The 26,297-nt window shown below is 40.7% G+C and overlaps 1 protein-coding gene across 1 annotated transcript; it reads right to left on the reverse strand.

The window, feature by feature from the left end:
- Positions 1-11,083: 11,083 nt before the first annotated feature.
- TNNI1 (troponin I1, slow skeletal type) lies at positions 11,084-25,636 on the reverse strand. Its single transcript, XM_087720198.1, has 6 exons — positions 25,564-25,636; positions 25,153-25,284; positions 22,185-22,274; positions 18,716-18,892; positions 13,664-13,774; positions 11,084-11,996 (listed from the first exon to the last, which is right to left on the reverse strand). Exons 2-5 carry the CDS (start codon positions 25,276-25,278, stop codon positions 13,667-13,669), a joined length of 501 nt encoding a protein of 166 aa, XP_087576324.1. The 5' UTR covers positions 25,279-25,284; positions 25,564-25,636; the 3' UTR covers positions 11,084-11,996; positions 13,664-13,666.
- Positions 25,637-26,297: the final 661 nt, after the last annotated feature.

Here is a 26,297-nt window from a genome sequence, read left to right on the forward strand (position 1 = left end):
AGTAAATGATAAGAAGCAATGGGTGGAAACTAATCAAGGAGAGAAGCAACTTAGAACTGAGGAGAAGTCTCCTGACAGTTACAACAATCAGTCAGTGGGACAGCCTGCCTCCATAAGTTGTGAAAGCCCCAACACTGGAAGTCTTTAAGAAGATGTTGGATAGCCATTTGTCTGAAATGGTATAGGGTTTCCTGCCTAGGGGGTTGGACAATTAGACCTCCAAGGTCCCTTCCAACTCTGCTATTGTATTATTAAGTGAAATTGCCAGATCTTGCTGAAATGGCTAAATTATCGTCTCTGATTACAGAAAAGACACTATCTATATTTATTAGTGACTGGAAGCCTCTTACGCACTTGTTGCGTAAAAAATGGGGGGGGGGAATGAACTTGTGGTTTATGGTTTGATAATTAGACAGGATGATTATAGAAAGAAGAGTCAAGGTGGCGCAGTGGTTAGGGTGCAGTACTGTAGGCCACTTCAGCTGACTGTTATCTGCAGTTCAGCAGTTCTAATCTCACCGGCTCAAGGTTGACTCAGCCTTCCATCCTTCCGAGGTGGGTGAAATGAGGACCCAGACTGTGGGGACGATATGCTGACTCTGTAAACCGCTTAGAGAGGGCTGAAAGCCCTATGAAGCAGTATATAAGTCTAACTGCTATTGCTATAAGAGTGATATGGTGAAGATTTAGAGAAAGATTAAAATACATTGTACTTACAGCTACTGTGAAGAATATCAGAAGCTATATATATGTATATTTCAATAAAAATACATTGCCAACTATAGAGATGGTGAAAGTGGTGGCTTAATCATGCAGTTGTGACCACTATCTTGACTTTTGGAAAATCTGCCATACCCTGCAGATGCCTCTGATCCCAGGTACTAAATGTAGATGTTAGCGTGGGAATACAGCTCTGGAACAGATTCAGGAATAATGAAGAACTTTTGAGGTTCCTGTGCTTCTTAACGAATTAAAATAAATGTACAAAACAGGATAGAGGGTGGTAAATTAAGATACATTAAAAAATGACTAAGACAAGCCTATTGGCTCTACTGTGTGCCAAGACACGGTCATAGAGAACTGCTAATTAAATATGTAGTTGATCAATTAACCCTCCATACTTATTCTGATGTGATATGGTTATGAGAGAGCAAAGCAACTGGCTCAAAGTCAGACATCTCTTCTTAACCAGCCAAGGCAAAAGGCTTTAGAAACAGAAATGAAACTAATGAAGGGATAAGAGTCAAACTGGGGAATAAGAAAGTAAATGGAGTAAACAGCAATGGTTTTTTTAAAACATACAGGATACATAGATTAACGTTTTTAGATTGGCTTTTTCTGTACTGTGGTAAGGGTCTGCTAAAACCTAATGTTTTCTTTTGAGATTCATTTCCCCAACTACATGAGCTATGGTGGTGCAGTGGTTAGAATGCAGTATTACAGGCTACTTCTGCTGCCTGCTGCCTGCCAGCATTTTGGCAGTTTGAGTCTCACTGGCTCAAGGTTGACTCAGCCCTCCATCCTTCTGAGGTTGGTGAAATGAGGACCCAAATTGTTGGTGGGGGGCAATATGCTGACTTTGTAAACAGCTTAGAGAGGGCTGTAAAACACTGTAAAGCAGTATATAAGTCTAAGGGCTATTGCTTTTGCTGCATCATAAAATACATAATACCTGATTTGACGTACCTTGTCAAATCTATCAGAAACATTTTGCTTAACTAAGTAATCTTAGACTATTTACAAATTCTCTACTGTAATATGGTTCCTATGTTTCTGAGCTTTTTACTCATCTGACATGCCTTATAGAACCACAGTGCCACAAAACACAAGATGGAAGTGCAGCAAAAGGTGATTAAATGAATTTTTATCCCCTTGCAATGCTTTTAATATACAGCGTGAAATTCTACTGAAATCATTTTTTTTTAATTCGTCACATTTCTGTACCTTCCATCTCAAAAGCTATGCCGCTGAAGTGAAATGATTTCTTTATTTTTAGTAAATAAGTGAAACCATGTTCTGTCCTCAAACTTTTTAACCATGCAGACTAAGTACTATGTTGTTTGTTTGCATGAAAAGGTTTAATTAGCAGGCCATTTACCTGTTTCAAGGAGGGCACTCACTAACTCCCTGGGGGGTCAGAGCATAGGTAATATTTAACTTTATCTCTGTTCTGTTTCTGGTACTTTAGCCTGGCAATAAGCAACGTAAAACAACTGTGTGTGTGGTGTGTTTACACAAGTTGTACTTCTGACCTAAGTAAAACTGGAGGTCATATAATCTGCTTCTTTTATGATGTCTATTCATAAAGCAATATAGTCCGCTACTTAGTCCTCTAGAGCAAAAATTAAAAAGTGCCATGCTTTGCGACCTTAAGGCACAATAGGGACACACCAGAACCGATGATCTTTAGTTTGCTTCCCCTCCAGATAGCCTCCATCTTTACAGATCTCAAGATAGCAATTGATAAAAGAACATTCATATTATAAAATGAATGTCACAGAGCATGGCTACGCTTTAAGAGATTTCCCAGCCTAGAAATTCTTGGGGTTTCACTTCCAACATACTTCAAGGCTGCCAGCTTGTGGAAGGCTCTCTTAATTGCAGTTTTGGAGACAGATGCCATCCACCATACAGCATTCTATTCTACCACTCCTCTTCCTCAGTTCATTTATCTTGGCTCTATGTTTCTTATCCAAGGACCAAGGACTTTCTCAGGCCTTCAGGACTATCTGAAATAAGACTCCTTAAATCATGGAATCCCATGGATGGAATCCCCTCCGCAGGGGATGTACTTCCAGGGACAATATAAATTTATATTCCAGGGCATATAAATCCAAAAAACAAACATAAACAAACAAACAAACAAACATCAAAATGTATGGAATATTCAAGTATATTGTCATAATTACTTTAATATTAACAATAAACTCTCTTCTGCAATTCTTTTGTTTAGACTGCAATATTGATTTTAGAATAGAATAGAATAGAATAAAAAATTTTTGGCCAAGTGTGAATGGACACACAAGGCATTTGTCTTTTCTTTTCCTCATCTTGTTTTAATTATCTATTTATTTACTGCCATAATGAAATCTGGCCTAGATATTGCTTAAATAAATTAATGAAATTTGTTTTATAAAAAATAAACTTCACATGGTTTTCTCTTTCTTGTTTCTCCTGTGTCCCTTTCCACTCCTTTTCCTCTCTCTATCTCTTCTTCCTTCTCTTTCAAGTCCTTCTTCTATCACTGACTGACATACACACATTTTCTTCAACAGGGTGTCATCAGTACATTTATACAGTGGCGGGATTCAAAGAATTTTTACTACCAGTTCTGTGGGCATGGTTTGGTGGGTGTGGCATGACTTGGTGGGCATGGCTGGTGGACATGGCAGGGGCAGGTTACTGCAAAATCCCCATTCTCTCCCAATCAGCTGGAACTCAGGAGGCAGAGAATAGATGGGGGCGTGGCCAGTCAGAGGTGGTATTTACCAGTTGTCTAAACTACTCAAAATTTCCTCTACCAAATACCATCCCAAGGAAACATAAACTGAGATCGGAAAGAGACACCTACAACAATAGAAAAGAAAGGGAGAGAGGAGGAGAGAATGAAAGGAAGACAGGGGAAAGAAGAAAGAGGTAAGGAGTGGAGGATGGAAGGGAGAGGAAGAGAAGGAGAGAGGGTAGGAAGGGGAAGAGTAGGAGTAGGAGAAAAGTAAGGGAAGAAGGAAGGGGGAGAAGAAAAGGAAGGAAAAAAGTAGAGAAGGGAGGGAGGGAGAAAAGAAAGGGAAAATAAGGTGGTATTACAACAGGAGAAAGGGATGGTTAATAAAGCAACCCAAACTGTATATTATAACCTATTAAATGAAATAATAAATGTATAAGAAAGATAAATGTAAAGAAGAAGAATAATTATGTGAATGTATACTTAATATGGTATGTAAGGGAACAAAAAATTAAAAAAAATTATGGAGGAAAAAATTCCGCTACCAGTTCTCCAGACCCTGCTGAATTTATATCAATGTTGAGCTAGCGTGACCTGAAACTATCCAAGTGAGACCAACCAGAAGAACTAGATTCATGGCACATTGGGATGCTGAGGAGCATCACTTTATCACTTACTGACTAATACAATATACAAATAGGAAATCTGTTGCACTGCACCTTGTCTTTTGGGGAATAGTAAGATTGTGTGATAAGATATGCATTTTACATCATATCCCAACAAGATGGGGAAATATCCAATCTTTTTATTTGCAGGTATGAGTAAAAAAAAGCCAGAAAGTTTCAGAACTATTCAATAGAACATTTCATCTTTTAAAGATATTTGCATCCTACTGCTCAAGGTAAACAAATTTGGGGCTTTCTGATTTACTTTCAGATAAACATACTATCATGTCAAACAATTCTGCAATCTTTCTTCCCTCTTTTCTATTAAATGACATCCAATGTATAACTTGTCCATTAGATGTTAATCTTCTCCAAAACAACCAAGTTATGATGAAAGAAAACCATTTTTTTTATTAATAGAAAACTACTTGCACAAATCTTGCACACAGTTTTCTAAAAGTTGCATAGGAGATGCAGTAAAACTGAGAGTAATCCATGGAAAAACAGGGTTAGAGGGTTTTTTTCCCTAATGTGCACAAGAAATGTAGCATTTGTATAATAAATATGATATACAAATACTGCTTTCATACCACACACTGAGTAGGCTGGCAGAGAACAATTTGGTTCCTGTAGGGTGAATGAATCCATTTGTTCTCATCACAAAGTAAGCAAATAAAAATATGATTGGATAGTAGAGGAAATGTTGGAGTACTAGATGGAACCCAATTGCTTATTTGTGCTTGGCCAAATCATGGACCCCAAAGGCATTAGTCATACTGAAAACAGTTCAAAGTCCTTCTAATCATAACTTCTTTGGAGGGAATATGGTGTTGAGCATAACTGAAACAATTAGCCATGTTAATTTAAACAGTAAAAGGAAATTTCACTTTCCTTTTGAAATGGTGTTGTGGTTAGAGTGCAGGCTACTTCAGCTGACTGCTAGCTGCAGTTTGGCAGTTCAAATCTCACCAGCTCAAGGTTGACTCAGCCTTCCATCCTTTCAAGGTGAGTAAAATGAGGACCCACATTGTTGGGGGCAATGTGCTGACTCTGTAAACTGCTTAGAGAGGGCTGTAAAAGCACTATGAAGCGGTATATAAGTCTAAGTGCTATTTCTAAATTGGAAAGAAAAAGGTAGTAGAGCCATTCTGCAGTAATAGAGGGAAAAGAAAAATAGAGGAAGATGAAAAAAGCATGCTGGGATGAGGGAGAAGCTCCTGGATGAGGAAATGCTGGGGGGCAAGAAAGATATGTGACTATGTTTGACAAAAATAACAGAGTGGACTCCGGCAATTGGAGTGATGGTTCCCAAAGGGCATCTTGCCTACAGCTGCTTTAACACTGACAATACAGCTGGGCTTCACCCACCCCATCACCACTTTTTCTGACATCTGTCATGTGCTGGAAAATATCCTAGATGTTCTTCTCAGGAAGATTTTTTTGCTCAGTTTAGAAGACAATCTTCCATACTTTTGTACTCTAGGTCTGCAAGACCAGCAGTAGTCCAACTCTGCTCTAAGGCATGAAAAAGGACCACCATGAAGATAGAGCTTATCCATGCTTCCCCAGGGTCTTCTTTGCTATTCTGTTCTTTGCTGTTCTGTGTGTCTTTAGGGGTCACTGTATAGCAGCGTTTTTCAAGCTTGGCAACTTTAAAGCTAGCTTGGAATTTAATTTAATTTAATTTAATTTAATTATTTATTTATTTATTCAGTTTGTAAAACATGTACAAGATAACAGGTATGAGTATAAACATGGACAAAGGAAATGAGTACAAATAGATGGGGACAGTAGGACAGGGATGGTAGGCATGCTGGTGTGCTTATTCATGCCCCCTTGATGGGCCTCATAGGAATGGGGTGAGGTCCATGGTAGATAGTTTAAAATTGAACCTGTGGGGATTAGAGGATGTAACAATGGAGTCAGGTAGAGCATCCCAGGCATTGACCTCTCTGTTGCTGAAGCTGTATTCTCCGCAATCAGGTTTGAAGTGTTTTACCTTGAGTTTGTATCTATTGTTTCCCCATGTATTATTGAGGTTGAAGCTGAAGAAGTCATTGACAGGTAGGATGTTGTAGCAGACAATTTTGTGTACTGTGCTTAGGTCAGACCATAGGCAGCGTAGTTCTAGCTTGTCTAAGGCCAAATTTCTGAGCCTGGTGGCATAAGGGATTCTATTGTGAGCAGAGGAGTGGAGTACTCTTCTTGTGAAATACCTCTGAACCCGCTCAATTGTATTAATGTCCATATACAGTATGGATTCCAGGCAGACGAGCTGAATTCAAGAATTGGTCTGGCAAAGATTTTATATGCCCTAGTTAGCAGTACAATGTTACCAGAAGGCACTATGCCTTCTTCTTTTTCTTGGGGTTTGAAACCCACACATCTTAAATTGCTGAGTTTGTAAAATGCTGCTATAAAATCTCTGATAGCATCCCTTGATCTCCATGTCTTAAGTGCACATATTTGAAATAAATGCATGTCTTTTCCAAATTTGCTTGTACTATCATTTCATTTTCTCGTGTCTCATTCTTGGAATTACAACTTCCAGAATTCTCAGCTGGCTTGGCTAAAATGAAAAATTGAATAGTTGTAAATTTTCTAATACCATTAGTTGGAAATACAGTGCAAACAGAAGAGAATAATATGGCTTGAAAACCAAAGTAACTACTGGCACATGTTATACTGGCATTCCTGCTGAATGAGGTACAAGCACTTTTTTTTTCTACAAAGTACAAAGAACTCTGTGAACTTAGTTACTGGTAAACTTCAGCCCAATAGGCAAAGGCTGATCTACTGTGGTTTGTGGCAAAGTGCCCAGATGAAGTAAAAGCTGCGTAGGACCAATTAAGAGCAAACGTTTTCTGAGCCTAGGCCTCAAAATGATCTGCTCTGAGACTAGAAACCTTTGTTTACTAAACAAGACATGCAATAATAGAAGGTGTAAATTAGCACAGGACTTAAATGCCTAGATACAATAAAATCAAAACTGCAACTGGCCCAGCTTTGAAGAACCGAGAGGTCATCATGCTATACTGGTGCTACGTGAACAGAGCAGGCTCCCAGTTTCTTTTCAGATGCAATTCAAAGTGCTGGTTATAGCAATAGCACTTAAACTTATATACCCCTTCACAATGCTTTACAGCCCTCTCTAAGCGGTTTATAGAGTCAGCATGTTGCCCCTAACAATCTGGGTTCTCATTTTACCCACCTTGGAAGGATGGAAGGATAAGTCAACCTTGAGCCTGGTGGAATTTGAACTGCCAAATTGCAGGCAGCCGGCAGGCAGCAGGAGTAGCCTGTAGTGCTGGACTCTAACCACTGCACCACTGAGGCTCATGGGTCATCTTTACAGTCAGATAAGGTATTTCAAGTCATTCCCTAAAATATTTCTGGAAGGATTTTGGAAGCTCACCTCTGAAACTGTTGCTGCCCATTGGAATACGCTACCCTCAAGATCTGGCAGACACCCCCCCCCCAACCTCCTTACCCTCTAAAAGTCCATAAGGGGCTGGCTCTTCCTGCAAGCTTGGTGAAGATGAATGCTCATGTAAGGGAAGTTTTGTTTTAGGGCATCAGAAATGGTTTCAAATGTGGGTTTATAACTATTTTATCTGTTATTATGTCCTTATAAACCACCCAGGATGTATGTAGTGACCATCTAATTTTTTTTAGCTTAAAAAATAAGTCTAAATGTTGAGGAACTGATAAATCAGATTTAGTTATTCTATTGATTCATTTGAGAGCTATTCCTGTTTTCCCAAAAATAAGACCTATCCCAAAAATAAGCCCTAGCATGTTTTGCATGTGTGCCTAATATAAGCCCTATTGCCCCTTCCAAATAAGCCCTACTTACAAGCCTGCACAACCAACCACCTGCCCCGTCTGTTTGGTTGCTCATGGTGCTGGGCCCATCAGATGAGGGGGTGGTGGAGCTGCCCCATGTGCCCAGTACTGGCCTATCTCAGGGCCCCCACAGCCAGGCCTTCATACCCTGACACTGGTCTCAGCGGCAGCACTGCCAGGATGTGCAGCATCAGCCCATGTGGCTGCTGGCCCACTTCTTCTGCTTGCTCATGGCCACAATGGAACAGGAGTCTGAGTAGTGTGCTGGTGCCACACTACTCGGTGAGGCAGGTATTGGGGCATGGATGGCCTGGCTGTGGGGACCCCTGAGGTAAGCCAGTGTGGTGTGTGTGGGGCAGTTCCCACCGCTTGGCCTCCTGCCCCACTGCAAGCAAACCAAAGAAGTGGGCCTCCTGTACATGGGGGGAAATAAGACACCCCCTGAAAATAAGCCCTAGTGCTTATTTTGGGGCCCAAAAGAAAATAAAACCCAGTCTTATTTTCAGGAAAACCCGATATTAAAAAGCAGTCAATTTCAAATTTTAAAAAGTAGTGACATCAGTGGAAAAATAGAGTGCTGTGTCATTTTGTCAGGAGCATCTTTAAAAAACAAAAAACACCCTTGTATTCACCTGGCTCGACAAAAAAAATAGGCAGTGTGATTTGGTTTTTTAATCTTTTTCTCCCATTGACTCTAATTGTAGGTAGAGGAGAACACAAATCTTACATAATTCTCTCACAATTATTTGCCCAAAAGTTCTTCTTCCACTTACCCCATCCTCATAAAACTGCTTTTAAATATTGTCAGATAATTTTGTTATGCCTCAGGGAAAAATAGGTTACATTTTAATTAAATTTGTTGTTCAATTTTAAAGAAAATTATGATCCTGCCCAAATTGATTAAGATCAAGAGTTTAAGGTGTTGGAGAGGGGAGTTATGTCTATATACAGTAATTCTCCTTCTCAGTTTAACTTGCGTCAGAGGTTGATTATTGTAGTAATAAAATGAAGGAGGATTTTTGTGTAAGTTTCCTTAAGCTAAAAGTCCCAATGGGTAGTGCAACAAAATTAGTAATGCTTGAGCAAACATATTTGTTTCTCCTTTTTATTTTGTATGAAATGTCAATTAATACTCTCTAGATCAGGGGTCTCAAACTCAAGGCTTGGGGACCAGATATGGCCCATGGAGTGCTTATATCTGGCCCCCGGGGACGCCCTAGAAACAGTGAAGGACTGGCCCGTGTTGCCTCTACCAGAAAAAGCAGAACTCTGTTTTTGCTGGCAGACGGTTGCAGGAGACTGTTACAGCCAAAAACGGAGCTTGGGAGTCCGCTTTCACTGGTAGAGCACCCAGGCCGCCATAGGCGCCCCCAACATGAGTGACGTCGAGCTGGCCACACCCACCCCAGCTCCCCAAGATCAAACACAACCTTGATGTGGTCCGCAATGAAATTGAATTTGATACCCCTGCTCTAGATGATAAGATTTGTAGTATATAGTAATGTCTGGCTTTCAAAGGAAGCCATGTAATGTTTAATCCTGGACTGCCAGATGAGCAAGACTTTTTCTAACAAAAGATGATGCCATCTTTTATAAGATCTGTTGATGCTGCATTGATTTGGCATTAAACAAAATGTTACAGGAATTTTGTTCCAGCAACTAGAATAATTCAACCTACAGAACCTATGTGGTGATGCCATCAACTGGTAATAAATGGAATTGCATTTACTTCATTCCTTACATTACATATCAATTTGAAATGAACTTTTCAAAGGAGACCAGACTTGAGATCTAATTGTTTTTTTTTAAGATGGTAGACACATTTTGTATTTTGAGAAGCTGCTATGGCTCCTGTTGTAAACTGGCTCCAGAGGAAGGCTTGCACAATCACAAGCTGGCTGTCGCAGGGATATAACTAGTTGCTAGACTACAACTTTCCAGTACACTATTTGCCATCTCTTCTAGTTCCTCTTTCAGAAAAAATGTTTTCTAATATACCTGCTTACTTGTCTTTTTTCAGGGCAGATAGTACACTTATAAAAATGCACTGAGCTATAGCCAGAGTTACTGGCTGTACTTACACAGCAAGAAACCTGCAAGATTGGACTGAGAGAGAATGGCTGTACCAAGCTCACTAAATCAAGCTTCATGGCTGAGGGAGGACTAGAACCTGGATCTTCCTACTCCTACTGCAACACATTAACCATTACATCACAATCGTGACCCGTCAAAAGCGCGGACGACAAAAGCGCGATCGACAAAATCGCGCCTTTGACGTCATCACAGCGCGACGAAAAAGATCGAAAAATTCAAATAAAAATTAATAAAAATTAAATTAAAGCAAGCCGATTCACATAAAGGTAAGGGTTAGGGTTAGGGTTAGGGTTAGGGTAAGGGTAAGGGTTAGGGTTAGCTTTAGAGCGTTAGCGTTAGCGTTAGGGTTAGGATAAGGGTTAGCGTTACGTTTTTCGTTACTTTAACGGTTAGGTTTAGGGTTAGGTTTAGGGTTAGGTTAAGAGTTAGGGTTAGGGTTAGGTTTAGGGTTAGGTTTGGGGGGGTTAGGGGAAGGTTTTAGCTTTATTTTTACATTTTTTCGATCTTTTTCGTCGCGCTGTGATGACGTCACAGCGCGCTTTTGTCGAGCGCGATTTTGTCCTACGCGCTTTTGTGGTGGAACCGGCTTCTGACTAATCATAATCTGCTGTGTCTCTTGTGGTAGACAGCCACAGATGCCAGGAAAACATCAGGATATTCTATTGTCAAGACCACGATCACATAGAAGAAGGATAACCATATATTCTATTTCATAGGCCTGTCCACTTGAAATATATCGTAGGCCAAATAATTCAGGTGGGAAGAAATCTTAATGTGTCAGACAACATTGTGTACGACTTGGTGGAAATATTGTTTCTTATATGTCTAATAGAAACGCCAACTGTAGCATGAACTGTAGAGCTAAACCAAACCCTATTGATTTTACAAAGCTACTATGAGAACTGGCAATGTGGAAATAACAATGGATAACATACAGGTCATGAACCTCCACCACAATTAAACTTCATATCACAGGCAATAATGCAGTCTATCCACCCTCATTTGGAAACTCCCAAAGAAAGACAGAATCTGAATATTTGTTCTTGATGCTACTCATTTTTTTTTCTTTAATGGAATACAGAGACAGTATAGTCACATATCCAAGGCTGTATTTCGTGGAACAAATGTTGAAAGATTTTCTTGATGAATAAAGGAGGCACTAAAGCCTCTGTAGCTCCAGTCCGGGCTGCCTTTCAGTCAGTAAGTGATGGCATTTCTTGAGCAAAGATCTGATCTGAGGTGATGTCAGATAAAGGACCAGCTTTCTTTCTGCATTTCAAATGCCATCAACTCAGAATTCCCATCTTTTCTGTAGGGCAGAGATGGTACTGTACTGAAAGATTGTGGCAATAAATAATGTGCTAGCAAGAAGGCAAGTGTTCCTGTTGGCCTGATGGCATGAAGCAGGTTGTGATGGCATGAATTGCAGTACAGGTAGTCCTCGACCTATGATCAAAATTAAGCCCAAATTTTGTGTTGCTAAGCAAGGCAGTTGTTGAGTGAGTTTTGCCCTTTTTACAACTTTTCTTGCTACAGTTGTTGAATGAATCACTGCAGTTGTTAGGTCAGTAACTCAGTTGCTAAGTGAATCTGGGTTCCCCATTGACTTTGTTTGTCAGAAGATTGCAAAAACTGATCGCATGATCCTGGGACATTGCAACTGTCAGAAATATATGCCAGCATCTGGATTTTGATCACATGATCACAGGGATGCTACAACAGTCGTAAGTGTAAAAAAATGGTCATACGTCACTATTTTTCAGTGCCATTGTAGCTTCAAAGGGTCACTAAATGAATGATTGTATCCTCCCTAGTACCCAAAAATGCTGTGGAACACTAGATAATGCAGAAAAATGGTGAGACACAGGAAGCACCAAGAAGAAGAAAAAAAAGTGATTCATGTAGGTATTCTGGAAGGGCTCTTCATGTTTCTGTGAAAGAAATATGACCTGAAATAGATAGAAAATGCAGAATAAAAGTTAATTATATTACAGGACTCTAGGAAAAACATCTACAATAATACATCTGTGCTATAAACAACAACAACCACATGCTGTCATAGTCAAGGCTGTGACTTGTAAGGACCAGAGTTAAGTAACAAAAACAAAATTATTCCCATGGTTGAAATAAAGAGTTGGGAACCATGAGTAATATTCATAATACAGAGTGCTAGTTTCTGCAGTGGGTCTAGTAACACGCAATTTTCTATAAGCATCTGTTATTGCTAGTTTTGTTATGCTATGCCATAATACAAATGCCAATGCATTTTACACCATAAAGTACATGAATGCACATTAATTAAGACATCAGAATAAGTAACTGCAACCAGATTGTATAGCAATGCAGAAAGCACTGAACAGATGCACGCAATCTTTATCATTTGAAACCAGCGAGGACCAGACAGAAGGGGAGCAGTCAGAAATTAATGGAAAGTATGTTCTTTAAAATTACCTAATATGTTATGCTTCACTGTATCTTCCTAAGAATAAACTAAATTGTGTGCTTATTAACGGTTCCACAAAATCAGCTATTCACATTTAAGTCATTGGATAAATTAGAAAAGGTTAGCACTACAATCAGGCTTAAATTTGTAAGGTTACAACTTTGCCTTGCCGAAACCAATGGTCAATTATTTAGCCTTGTAGTGGAACTAAGGAGCTTGCCAATAGATAGTTTTACTCTGCAAAAATGAAAGAGAAGATTTTCAAGTGCTGGCTTCTGAATTGTACACTTCCATTCTGTATATCTCTAGAGAAAGATGCATAGCAGTGAATTGCATTTCTAATTTTGTGATTAGAAATTACAGTAGATTGTTTGGGGAAATGGCTAAGGTTAGGACTAGAAATCAAAAAATTACTTTGCTCTGCTAGATTTGGTTTAGATTTGGCTGTTTCTACATGGAAACCAAAACATAAACAAGAATGCAGATTTGTGCCCAAGACAAAGTACATATTTCAGAAAAGTTATTTCATGCTGTTGTCTCTGACATTCAGCCACTATGCCGTAATTGAAATGTCCAAACTTGAACCAGCAAGTCGAAGTTTTAATGGCTCATTTGTGCTCAGAAGGTATACCTCTTATTTCCAAAGTTCTGAGATTATCATTCTTTTTAAATTAAAGTAAGGTAAATTAAGGTAAGGTGCAAAACTACAATGCATCTCATAGAAAATCCAATATGAGATAAATAAATTAAAGTCTTCTTCAATTAACTCTGATTCATGATGACTTCAGGAAAACATTCCTCTAGTATTCTTGGCATCAACAGAGAAGTAATTTGCCATTGCTTTGGAGAGGATTTGTTCTTTATTTTAAAGTCTGGTTTATGCTGGTATTTCTTGGTGATTTCCCAGGTGTGATTCTGTTTAGATTTTTAACCAATCTCACACAATTGCTGCCTGGGCAGAAAATATGTTATTTCATCCAAAGAACTATTTCAGGTAAATAGATAAGGCTGATTAGTGCCTAATGTTTTATACTGAATTGGCCATTAAAACAGTTGTATCCAAGATCTTGACATTGGAAGTGTTAATCAAGCAACATAACCCCTTTGAGGTTGGGACCTTTAGCAATGCTGATAAAATATTCTAATAGGATGCCATTGGGCAAAAGGGTATACTTCTCATTGTCCTGTTGGTGATTTGGCAGCATCAAACATCTTCTTCCTGCCTTCCATTCCTGACATGGCCTCCACATTCTTACGCCAGTCACTCACTTCTACTGGACGTTCCTGTGAAGGAAACCGAGAAGTTAATCCTTACCTGAGGAGGAACTTAAGCAAAGGGCTAATTTGTAGAAGTAGAGATGAAGATATACATACTCTGCATATGCCATATGAACAGAAAGCTGAGGAGTACATTGTATGGGTGTCACGTGGCTAAACTTTTATAAACATAGCTAATATAGGAAGGGTTCCATAAGTGTATATGGTACTGGCAAGTTTCCTGGCATATATTAGTATATGCAGAAAATAGAATCTAGACAGATTGAGCACCAATAAACACTTCAACAATTACCCCACATTAACATTGTTATTTTTAAAAAGCAGTCTTTGGCATTCAGGGGAACTAAGATGAATACATTAACAAAGATTTAAAGGAGCGAATCAAAGCATCTTCTAATTTAAATCTAAACTGTACTGTTTAATCACTGGAATATATGCCTGTGTTATATATGCTATTCTAGCTCTATCTGGAATTTACCACATACTAACATTTTTCAGATCTGAATGACTATGTGTAATGAAGAAAAAGACCTGGATCATTAAACCTGTTATTTCCTTCATCAATAGCCTTGCAAAACTGGCCATGTGCATTTCCTTATTATGGATTATTCTCCATTAATCGTTGATGTTGGGAAAGCATGGACAAATTCACCCATAAAGGTCTACACACTGACTTTTCATCCAAAGAAATCAATACAATCAATAGAAACTGTTGATCTCTATTGTTGCATTATGTTATACATGACAGGTTGCTGAAAATGTTTTCTGTGTATTGAGTGACTAGTATCCTAGAATGGCATTTGCAATGATATAATTTGTATCATCACTTAGTCCTATGTATAGCTCACAATGTTTGATATGCTAAAATCTATTGGGGGGTGGTGCTTGATGTCACAACGACACAACATGCAATCTTGGGTCTCCAGGATTGCTGTCGATATCTCTGTTTCTGGACGGTCCTTTTGGACCTAAACTATTCTGAAGGAACAGTGATAGAGAAGAGCATGTCCTGCTGATGTCAGGGGCATCGCAAAGCCCCTGATAGATCCAGGAAAAAGCTTTTTTGCTAGCTACAAGAGAAGCAACCAAAATGGCTGCCAAAGGTTGGGACAAGTCCCTGAAACAGAAGCTGTGCAGGAGTGTCAAATTGGTGAGAATTTTTTTTTATTATTAGAGAAAGGAAAACCAAAAATAATTGGAATTTAAAATAAAATTGAAGACAGAATGAAAACAAGCAGCAAATCAACTCTGGTCTAAGATGATTGTGTTATTTTTTTCTACCTTAACTTTATTTGTTTTCTATGGATGGACTCTTTACAAATGCCTCTTACTTTTAAACTGGACTGGTCTCTTTTTATTCCTTCTTCCTCTATACTTTCTCCATTTTTGGTATTTGTGGATTAAAAGCTTCTCTGGTAAGGCTGGGACACAGTATAATTTTTATAGGTTTTTTTTTTCTCTTGGACAGAGAGGCAGAAACAGATGGAAAAGAGGTAACACTGCCATCTAGTGGCTAGAGGCTTGGCAATATCTGATAAAGCCATAAGCTTTGTTTACTGAAAGGCTCAGTGGAAAATGTTTTGTTGATTCAGGTGTTCCTTTGAAGGAAAGAGAAAGCTATGATTTGAAAAACTCCACTGAATTTGTTTGACCTAAAAAATCTCACATGTTTTGGCAGTATTTATAACCTGGGAAATGGCACAACATGAAGAAGAAAAGGCACTAACTTTGCAAAGAATCTTCTTAGAAATTCAAAAAGTTTTAATAATTACAGAGAGAATTGAAAAGAGATTTGAAATTATAGATCAAAAGACAAAAAGTATGGGGACAGCGATGAAGTTTGAGGACAGAGCTGAAAAAATAACAGAGACATATGAAAGTGGTAAGAAAATTGTTGACACTGACAGCAAACTGAGAGTGGAGGGAAATGACAGGTGTGAAATACGGAAAGGAGAAATTGATGAACCGGATCTTCATTTCGGATGTCAGAAATTAGATGAAGAAAGGAGAGAAAATTTGGTAGAAATAATGAGAGTAATCTCAGCAAAAGCACTAATGATAACAAAAGTGAAGCTGATAAACAGAGCAGATAAAGGGTTTTGAATTCTTACAATGAACAACAAGTTCTTAAGAAAAGTCCACATAAGACTTATCAAGAAAACATTTAGAATACAGACTTTACAAATGGCAAGAGATATTGGACTACACTATCTATGGAAGGATACAGGATGATGAAATGAAATGTCACAATTGTATTGTATTGTATTGTATTGTATTATTTGTATGCCGCCCTTCTCCGGGAGGACTCAGGGCGGCGAACAATTCAAGGGGGAAAAAGGGGGGAACATAAAAAGACAAAATACAAATAATAAAAGTCGACAACAGTCGCACAACCATACATGTCGAGAGGGGAGGGGACTCATCACCCCCAGGCCTGCCGGCAAAGCCAGGTTTTGACGGCTTTTCGGAAGGCCTGGAGATAAATTTTAGTTAAATATAGTTAAATTTTGAGTGCTATGTACAACGTAATAATAGCTGTAGTCAAATAAATGATTAATAATGATAAAACATTTATGTATACTAGATTGATAATATGAAATCTTATACAAACTGTAAGTGAGGATTATGGAGATGATGTTGAAAAGCCTTTTTATAAAAGATAAACAATTCTATATGGAATAGAATAGAAAGACATAATATCATTGGATGATTTCAGGATAATGTAATAAAATGTTATAAATTTACTTCAAGTTTAATTATGTTGAAAGGATGTAATAATAGCCAGGCTTAATGGATGCTTAATAAGTATAACAATTTGTATACATGTATATTAGTTTGATGGAACTAATAATGGAGAAAAAACATGGAATTGGAAACTATTAGAGAATGTTATTAATGCTAAAATGATTGAATGACTTAGAATAGAAAGAAGCATAATAACAATGTATACAAAGGTATCTTGATTGTCAATATGTGAATTTTGATAAAATTCAAGCGACGACCACGGAAAGGACACAGAAAGACTTTGTAACCAATCGACACACTGTGTGTAATTGAAGAGGCTTTTATGTTATATGTGTTGTGTGTTTGTGTTTGTCTGAAAATAAAATTTTTATTTAAAAAAAATCTATCTATAGATATAATAACTCTTTCACTTGATAGTAATGCATTTCTTAATTTGTGGCTTGTTTGAGCTCTTTTTTATTGTTATCTTTAAGAGTTATAGATACTTCAATGGCCCATATGACCTTTTCTTTATTTTTTCATAAGTACCAAATTCAGTTGTTTCTTATATACAAATGTACCTTACAGGCAGTTCTCAATATATCACAAAAACTGAAACCAGAATTTTAATTGCTAAACAAGGTGGTTGTTAAGTGAGTCATGCTTGGCTTTAGAACCATTTCCATGGTTGTTAAGTGAATCATTGCAGTTGTTAAATAAATCATGTTCTTCCATTGACTTTGCTGGCTGGGAAAGTTGCAAATGGCGATCCTGTGACTCAGGGATGCAGAATTGTTGCAAATATATGCCATTTGCCCAACACCCCAATTTTGATCACATAACTGTGGGGATGCTGCAATGGTCATAAGTGCAAGGACTGGTCATAAATCACTTTGTTCAGTGCCGTTGTAACTTTGAGTAGTCATTAAATAAATGGTTGCAAGTTGTGGACAAGAAAATTCCAGTCTACAAGATGCAATATAATATAGTGGTTTTCTTCCATGCCAAAATCCTGACTGCTATTAGCAGTGTATAAAGAATTGCAAATCAGATGGATGAACTTAACAATTTTACTTTAATGAGTGGGCTCTTCAACCATTTTCACAATTCTTAATCCTTCATGGGAGAAGCTGTCTTAATTTTAGTTCCTGTTCTATAGCACCTTCTATAATCCTCAATCTATTTAAGAATGTTCATTTACAAGCTATTAAAGATAGGGAACCAGGGGGTTGGTTGCTCCCGGCATTACTGCCAGTTTGGTGTGCACAAAAATTGTGCACAAAAATAGGTCTGCACATGTGCAAAACATTAAAAAAAAGAAAAAAATTAAATGTGTGTAATTATAATTGTTCTGCGCAAGCGCAAAACCGAAAATCAAGATGGCGGCCCCGTGGCAGAACTGGTTTGGGGGCGTGGTAGGCCTGGGTTGCTGCTGGTTCTAGCAACCCAGGCTGCCAAACCACTACCGGTTCAGCTGAACCGGTCCAAACTGCTATGAACCCACCTCTGTAGGGAACATCTATTTATTGATTTATTTATGATTAAATTTATATACCACCCATCTTGCCAACAGATGGCACTATGGAAGAATATTAATCAAGAGAAAACATAAGAACACGTTTCTTCACGATGACATCAAAGAAACACAAATACATGGGACACTGAGCAAACGGGATACACAGTACCGTACAGAGGTGGGTTCCTACCAGTTCGCACCTATTTGGTAGAACCGGTTTGTCAAATCTACCGAACCGGTTAGAAGAGGTTCCACCAGTGGACCCGGAAAGTAGGCCACACCTACAGAAGAGGTTCCAAAAAATTTTGAAACCCACCACTGGTCCTTGGATATGATTATTCTACACTATCATGCTCATATTTATAAAACTCAGTGCCTCTGTGAAAGATAAGGATGACTACTGCGTTTGTGGTGCAATCAGAACATTGCGTGTGTTGAAGTTGTTTTAACGCAAACCAAAGATGCCTTTTAAAAAACAAGTTTACATCATATTCTTATGCATGCCAGTGTTGTGTGTGAGGTCATTTAAGGTGGTTCTGACAAGTGTCGTCGGCATCTTCATATCCGGTCACATGGGTGGCAAGCCACTCCCATCCGGTCTCATGGGCAGCAAGCCACTCCCACAAAGGAGGCCACACCCACAGAGTAGGTTCAAACAATTTTTGAAACCCACCACTGGTACCTAGGTGGGATTTCCAGCGACTGACCTTTTCCGTATCCTCCTTCTTGACAGACTTGAGGTTGGCTCTCAGGTCCATAGATACTTTGTGCTTCGAGCCAAGCAGAGCTCTAAGCATGGCATCTGCAGACACGCGAACCCGGCGCAAGGGAGGACGCTTGAATTTTCCCCTAAGGTCAAGCACCTTCAGTTTCAGGTCTTTAATCTGCACAAGGGGCAAAATAGATGGCCATATATCATAAGAAGTCTCAGGACAAAAAAAAGCCTTGCTCTTCCTCAGGAAAAAGGTAGTGGGAGCCTAGCCCACTCACTAGGTTACAAGAAGGAATACTTTGGAGGGGTTCTTGCGCTAAAAGCAGGGGTGGGCTTCAAAAAATTCAGCAACTGGTTCTCTGCCTGGTGGCTAGGTGGGTGTGGCCATTGTAGGCGTGGCCTAATCAGCCTCCTGCACTATGGGAGGGGGGCAATTTTGCCTTCCCCAGGCTCCGGAGCAGAGGTGGTATTCAGCAGGTTCTGACCAGTTCTGGAGAACTGGTAGCAGAAATTTTGAGTAGTTTGGAGAACTGGTAAATACCACCTCTGACTGGCCGCATCCCCATCTATTCTCTGCCTCCCGAGTTGCAGCTGATTGGGAGAGAATGGGGATTTTACAGTATCCTTCCCATGGAGTGGGGTGGGAATTGAGATTTTATATTATCCTTCTCCTGCCATGCCCACCAAGCCACACCCACAGAATTGATAGTAAAAAAATTTGAATCCCACCATTGCTACGAGCATTTGACAGGGTAAAAACTGCCTCCCCCGGGCTCCAGAGGCTTTTTGGGAGGCTCAATTTCCGGCTCCCCGAGTCTCTGCACCCTGCACTTACCTCGCATCCAAAACTGGCCACTTGGAGACTCCTGGGAGGGAAGAGGAGGGGCGGGGAAGGGTGGGTGGGGCTAGCCAAGGGTGGGGTTTGGAGGTTCTCCAAACCACCCATAATGTTAGCTATGGGTTCTCCCGAAGCTGAGTGAATCCACAGCATCCTGCCCCTGGTTAAAAGATATTCTGCATTCTGTGTTAGGTATGTTAGCTACCTTGAGTTATTTATAAAAATAATAAAGGTGGAATATAAAGAATATAAATATTCAGTAGCCTCTGAAAAACTGTCACAGCAGCCTTGATTTATAAATCTCAGTTCCCTTGCTTTCAGTCTGCACACATTTCATCAATTCCACTGATAAAGGGGAAATTAGCATCTCTACTAAAGCAAAAAAAAGAGAGATAAGGTTATACAGAACCTTATAGCCTGGAACCCATATTTTAAAATAATAATCCATAGCTCTTATGGAAAATCCTGGAGATATTCAATATTCCTATTTGCAATTTAAGACCAGGAAATGCTCCATTCCGGTTTAGGTTTATTGGTTTTGTATGCCACCCACTCCCGAAGGACTCCGGGCGGCTCACAATAAACAGGGGAGGGAATAAATAAGACAATACAAACAATTTTAAAATCCACAACAGTCACAATTAAGATGGGGCTGGGTGCTTTAACAGCCCCCAGCCTGCCGGAACAGCCAGGACTTAGTAGCTTTACGGAAGGCCGGGAGGGTAGTAAGGGTCCGGATCTCCACAGGGAGCTCGTTCCAGAGGGCCAGAGCAGCAACAGAGAAGGACCTCCCCGGGGGGTCGCCAGCCGGCATTGGCTGGCAGATGGAACCCGGAGAAGGCCAAGCCTGTGCGACCGAATTGGTCTTTCTGAGGTAATTGGCAGAACCCACATCCGATGCCATGTAGGGCTTTATAAGTAACAACTAGCACCTTGAAGTGAGTCCGGAGACCAATGGGCAGCCAGTGCAGCTTGCGGAAGATAGGTGTAACGTGGATGTACCTAGGTGCACCCTCAATCGCTCGCGCGGCTGCATTCTGGACTAGCTGAAGTCTTCGAACACTTTTCAAGGGCAGCCCCATGTAAAGCGCATTACAATAGTCCAGTCTTGAGGTCAAGAGGGCATGAGTGACTATCTGAAGTGCATCCCGGTCCAGATAGGGTTGCAATTGGTGCACCACGCGAACCTGGGCAAAGACCCCCCTGGTCACAGTCGATAACTGGTGATTTAAAGTCAGCTGTGGATCCAGGAGGACTCCCAAATTGCAAACCCTCTCTGAGGGGCGTATAGTTTAACCCCCCAGATTGAGAGATGGAATAATTAGCCAATCTTTGGGAGGGAACATCAATAGCCATTTGGTCTTGTCGGGATTGAGTGCAAGCTTGTTCGTTCCCATCCAGACCCTGATAGCCTCCAGGCACTGGCCCATCACTTCTACTGCTTCACTGAGTTGGCACGGGGCGGACAGATACAATTGTGTATTGTCCGCCTATTGGTGGTATTTAATCCCGTGCCGCCGTATGATCTCACCCAGCGGCTTCATGTAGATGTTAAATAGGAGGGGGGACAGGACCGAGCCCTGTGGCACCCCATAATTGAGGGGCCTCAGGGTCAACCTCTGTCCTCCAACCAACACCGACTGCGACCTGTCCGAGAGGTAGGAGGAGAACCACCAAAAAACTGTGCCCCACTCCCACCTCTTGTAACTGTCGCAGAAGGATACCATGGTCGATGGTATCAAAGGCTGCTGAGAGGTCAATGAGCACTAGGATAGAGGACTGACCCCTATCCCTGGCTCACCAGAGATCATCGATCAGCGCGACCAAAGCAGTTTCCGTGCTGTAGCCAGGCCTGAAACTGGACTGAAAGGGATCCAGATAATCGGTTTCATCCAAGGACCGTCGGAGTTGAGAGGCTACCACTTTCTCAACAACCTTCCCTACAAAGGGGAGGTTGGAGACCGGATGATAGTTGCTCAAAATGGCTGGGTCCAGAGAGGGCTTCTTCAGGAGGGGTCTCACCACCGCATCCTTTAAGAGGAGCGGGAAGGATCCCTCCCGGAGAGAGGTGTTAATTATCGTCTGGATCCAGCTGTGTGTTACCTCCCTGCTGGTCAAAACCAGCCAGGAAGGGCACAGGTCCAGTATACAAGTGGAGGTGCTCACCGCTCCCATGGCCTTGTCCACTTCCTCAGGCGTGACAAGTTGAAACTCAATCCATAAACTCTGCTTAAGACCTTCCCCCGGTACCTCGGCTGGTACCGTGCAATTGGAGTCCAGGTCTGTCCCAATCCGAGGGACTTTATCCGTTAAATACTGAACAAATTCCTCAGCTCTACCTTGCAAAGGTTCATCTGTGTCCCTCCCTTTCAGGAAGGAGTGGGTTATCCTAAACAAGGCGGCTGGGCGCGATTCAGCGGACGCTTATCTTATGCCAATAGTCCGGAATCCACTTTAGAAAAAAAGAATGGATAAACTAATTCAGGATCTTTAAGATTGCCTCTTAAAGCTATCACCTAATCTGTACTGGACATTTTCTTATAGACAATGATAGTTTACCATTTTTGGTATTCATGTATTATTTTTACCTGAGAATTTAAATAAGAGCCATTCTCTGTCTTCTTACCTCCCGTGTATTATGGGTACACTTTGCTTCTATGTCATATCTCTCTTCATCCACAATGTCTACTTTCTCATGAAGCTCCCGGCACAGATCCTGTGCAAGTAAAAGGGGGGAAATGTTAAGGGATATTTTCTCTAGGCCTCAGATCGGGTGATTTCTAACTGATATTTCATTGGGGGAATATATAGGATCATATACATTGATTAGGTATTGTTCCAATGCTAGACATTGTCTGTCCCAATATTCTTTTGGGCCGAACTTCAGAACTGAGAAGATCTTACATCAGTAACATTTGATATCAGATATAGACATCCTGTTCAGTGATTCCAAAAGACCTCACAGCCAGATACAAGACATTCATAGATGGTCGAGCTCTAAAAGTAACTTTACTCTTTGTGGCAATTTAGGACACATTTAATACATACATACATACATACATACATACATACATACATACATACATACATACATACACACACACACACACACACACACACACACACACACACACACACAAAGAGAGAGAATTACAAAGCTGTACAGATTATATTCAGAAAGAAAAATGTAATGTTGAAGTATTAAGCACCATTGTTTCTTACAACCTGAAAATAATGAAATGAAGGGGAAAGCATGACCCTTGATCAATCTGGTACCCCCTAATCATCGGAGCGGGGGAGGGTACTTTAAATTAGACAACCATCTCAAGTTTAAAAATTTCTATTTCAGTTGTAGTATATAAATATTTTAATAAATCAAACTAAATATGGAAATAATGCAAATGTTACCATAATATATATTATCTTTTAACTCTTGTTTTAATACTGCTATTGAATGATAGCACAGAAGTTACTACAGTATTTTGCTCTACTATTATGAGAATCTTGAATTGTGGCGATGATAAATCTGTCAATGTCAGTCAAACATTCTCATTTATCTAACCTTCAAAAGTGACATTTTTGGATAATTTTCTCCCCAGTTTCCTGAAGCATCTTTTACATCTAGTTTAGACAATAAGCCATCTGGGCCAATCACTCTCTCTCACCTCACTTCACAAGGTTGTTGTGGGGGAAAAAAAGTCACCTGGAGCTATTTATAAAAAAATAAAGATAGGATTTTTAAAAAAATTAAAAAACCCAATGATATAGAGCCGAGGTGGCGCAGTGGTTAGGGTGCAGTACTGCAGGCCACTTCAGCTGACTGTTATCTGCAGTTCAGCGGTTCTAATCTTACCGGCTCAAGGTTGACTCAGCCTTCCATCCTTCCGAGGTCGGTGAAATGAGGACCCAGACTGTGGGGGTGATATGCTGACTCTGTAAACTGCTTAGAGATGACTGAAAGCCCTATGAAGCGGTATATAAGTCTAACTACCTTGACCCCTTCCAGTCTGGCTTCAGGCCCGGTTACAGCACTGAAACCGCTTTGGTCGCATTGACCGATGATCTCTGGAGAGCCAGAGATGGAGGCTATGCGTCCATCCTGGTTCTCCTTGACCTCTCAGCGGCTTTCGATACCATCGACCATGGTATCCTTCTGCGACGACTGCGGGAGGTGGGGGTGGGCGGCACTGTTTTACAGTGGTTCTCCTCCTACCTCTCGGACAGGTCGCAGTCGGTGTTGGTAGGGAGGGAGAGATCGTCCCCGAGGCCCCTAACCTATGGGGTGCCGCAGGGTTCGGTTCTGTCCCCCCTGCTATTTAACATATACATGAAACCGCTGGGCGAGATCATTCGGAGGCACGGGATTAAGTACCATCAATATGCGGACGATACGCAGTTGTATCTGTCCGCCCCGTGCCAACTCAATGAAGCGGTGGACGTGATGAACCGGGGCCTTGAGGCTGTTAAAGACTGGATGAGAGCTAACAAACTGGTACTCAACCCGGAAAAGACCGAGTGGCTGTTGTGTTTTCCTCCCAAAAATTTGGTTAACGTTCCATCAATCAGGCTGGGGGGGCAAAATTTATTCCCCTCAGATAGGGTCCGCAACTTGGGAGTCCTCCTGGACCCACAGCTGAGTTTTGACCACCATTTGTCGGCTGTGACCAGGGGGGCATTTGCCCAGGTTCGCCTGGTGCGCCAGTTGCGGCCCTACCTGAACCGGGAGGCTCTCACAACAGTCACTCGAGCCCTTGTGATCTCTAGGCTGGAATACTGCAATGTGCTCTACATGGGGCTGCCCTTGAAGAGCATCCGGCGACTTCAGCTAGTCCAGAACGCGGCCGCGCGAGTGATCATGGGCGCACCACGGTTCGCCCATATAACACCAATCCTCCGTGAGCTGCGCTGGCTACCTGTTGATCGTCGGGTGCACTTCAAGGTCTTACTTACCACCTATAAAGCGCTCCATGGTAGTGGATCTGACTATTTGAGAGACCGCCTCCTGCCAATTACCTCCCTGCGTCCCATCAGATCGCACAGAGTAGGCCTCCTCCGAATTCCATCCGCCAGTCAGTGCCGACTGGCGACTACGCGGAGGAGAGCCTTCTCAGTTGCAGCTCCGACATTATGGAACAACCTCCCCGTGGAGATCCGTACCCTCACCACAGTCCAGGCCTTCCGCACAGCCCTCAAGAACTGGCTATCCCGTCAGGCCTGGGGATAGGATTACTCTCACCCCGCCCGAATGTTGAGTGAATGTTGTGTTTTTATGACCAATTTCCTTTTAATCACGATTTTTTTTTTTTTTTTAAGTTTTGTCTTGCACCCCCTTCCCTTTATTGTTGTAAGCCGCCCTGAGTCCCCTCAGGGAAAAGGGCGGCATATAAATTTGCAATAAAACATAAAAAACATAAACATAACTGCTATTGCTATATAAGTCTAACTGCTATATGTATTATTCCACCTTCTGGGAAGGGAAAAGATGGAATGCACTGAAGTTCCGAATTAAACTTCCTAATTCAGCTCCTTAGAGTCCTGTGTAACTCAACATGTCCACTTATGCATGCCCTTTGTTCCCTAAAACAAGAATCTACCTGGAGTTGGGAGCAGGAAAGCCCACTGGTATGCAGAGACGGTATCCTTTCTGCCAAATATCTCTCCTTCTCTCCTTGTTTGTCCACTTGATCTTGTTCCCATTCTTCTTTGGCTTTAGCCAGCATCAAACTCTAGGGGAAAAAAATAGGGAAACAATTGAAAGATAATTTTACAACTTTTTCACCATGGATCTGAAATATCAGCTGCAAGAAAGGTTTTTAAATATCTCCTATGTATAATGCACAAGGCAGAAGCCTTCATCCAGTTCTCCAACCTACTGCTTCCAAATGAGCAGCAGATAAAATTGGGAAGGCTATCCCAAATTTACATAGAAGAATTTGATCTGTATGGTTCCATGCAGAGGATCTCGCTTTAATTAATGCATGATAACTTGCATTGTCATGACTCACCTTTAGAAGGAGTTTGCGTGACGCTGTGATCTTGGGCTTCCTCTAAAGAGCAAAAAATAAAAGAAATCAAGGGCACCATTTTAACAACATAGTGATAATTATGTATTCATGCCAGCAAATGTTTAGAAAAACAAATCCTGGAACTGTACTTACCTCCCTATAGAAATTCATTTGGGAGAAGGAAGAAAGAGGGAGAGGGAAAAAAGTAGAAAGAACAGAATGAATATATGAAATGTAATACTCTGCTCAAGATACTGAAAACATGAGTGAATTAAAACATTTTCTCAGGTTGGACTCCATGGTGATTCTGTTTGCCTTTTGAGGTGGACCAGACTTGAATACCAAAGTTATGATTATTAAAACTACTTTTATTATAACAAATATGAATGTGCCTCCCCCTCCCTTGCTTTATGTCAGAGTCACCTGAATCATGAGATGTGTGAGAAATAAATGTGATTGATAAAACAAAATATTGAATAGAACTGGGTAGGGTCAAATCTCGTATGCGTTCTCAAATTTCATTCCTGCTTTGGCTGAGATTTCTGCTATCTGACCATTGCTTTGGCTGTGGTTTTTCTCCTCTTCTTTAAGATTATTCTCCCATCCTATTGCAGATCTGCATTGATCAGGATGGATTTCCTGTCTGGGCTTGTCTTATTAGCTCTTCTGTTAGCCTTGTTAAAATGTCTCCTTAAAAGTCATAAGCCTCTGTTACTAAAAATCACAATGATCTC

Source organism: Thamnophis sirtalis, unplaced genomic scaffold (assembly GCF_051295495.1).
Source record: "Thamnophis sirtalis isolate CommonGarterSnake01/CBP01778 unplaced genomic scaffold, rThaSir2_p1.2 scaffold_7, whole genome shotgun sequence".
Taxonomy (NCBI): domain Eukaryota; kingdom Metazoa; phylum Chordata; class Lepidosauria; order Squamata; family Natricidae; genus Thamnophis; species Thamnophis sirtalis.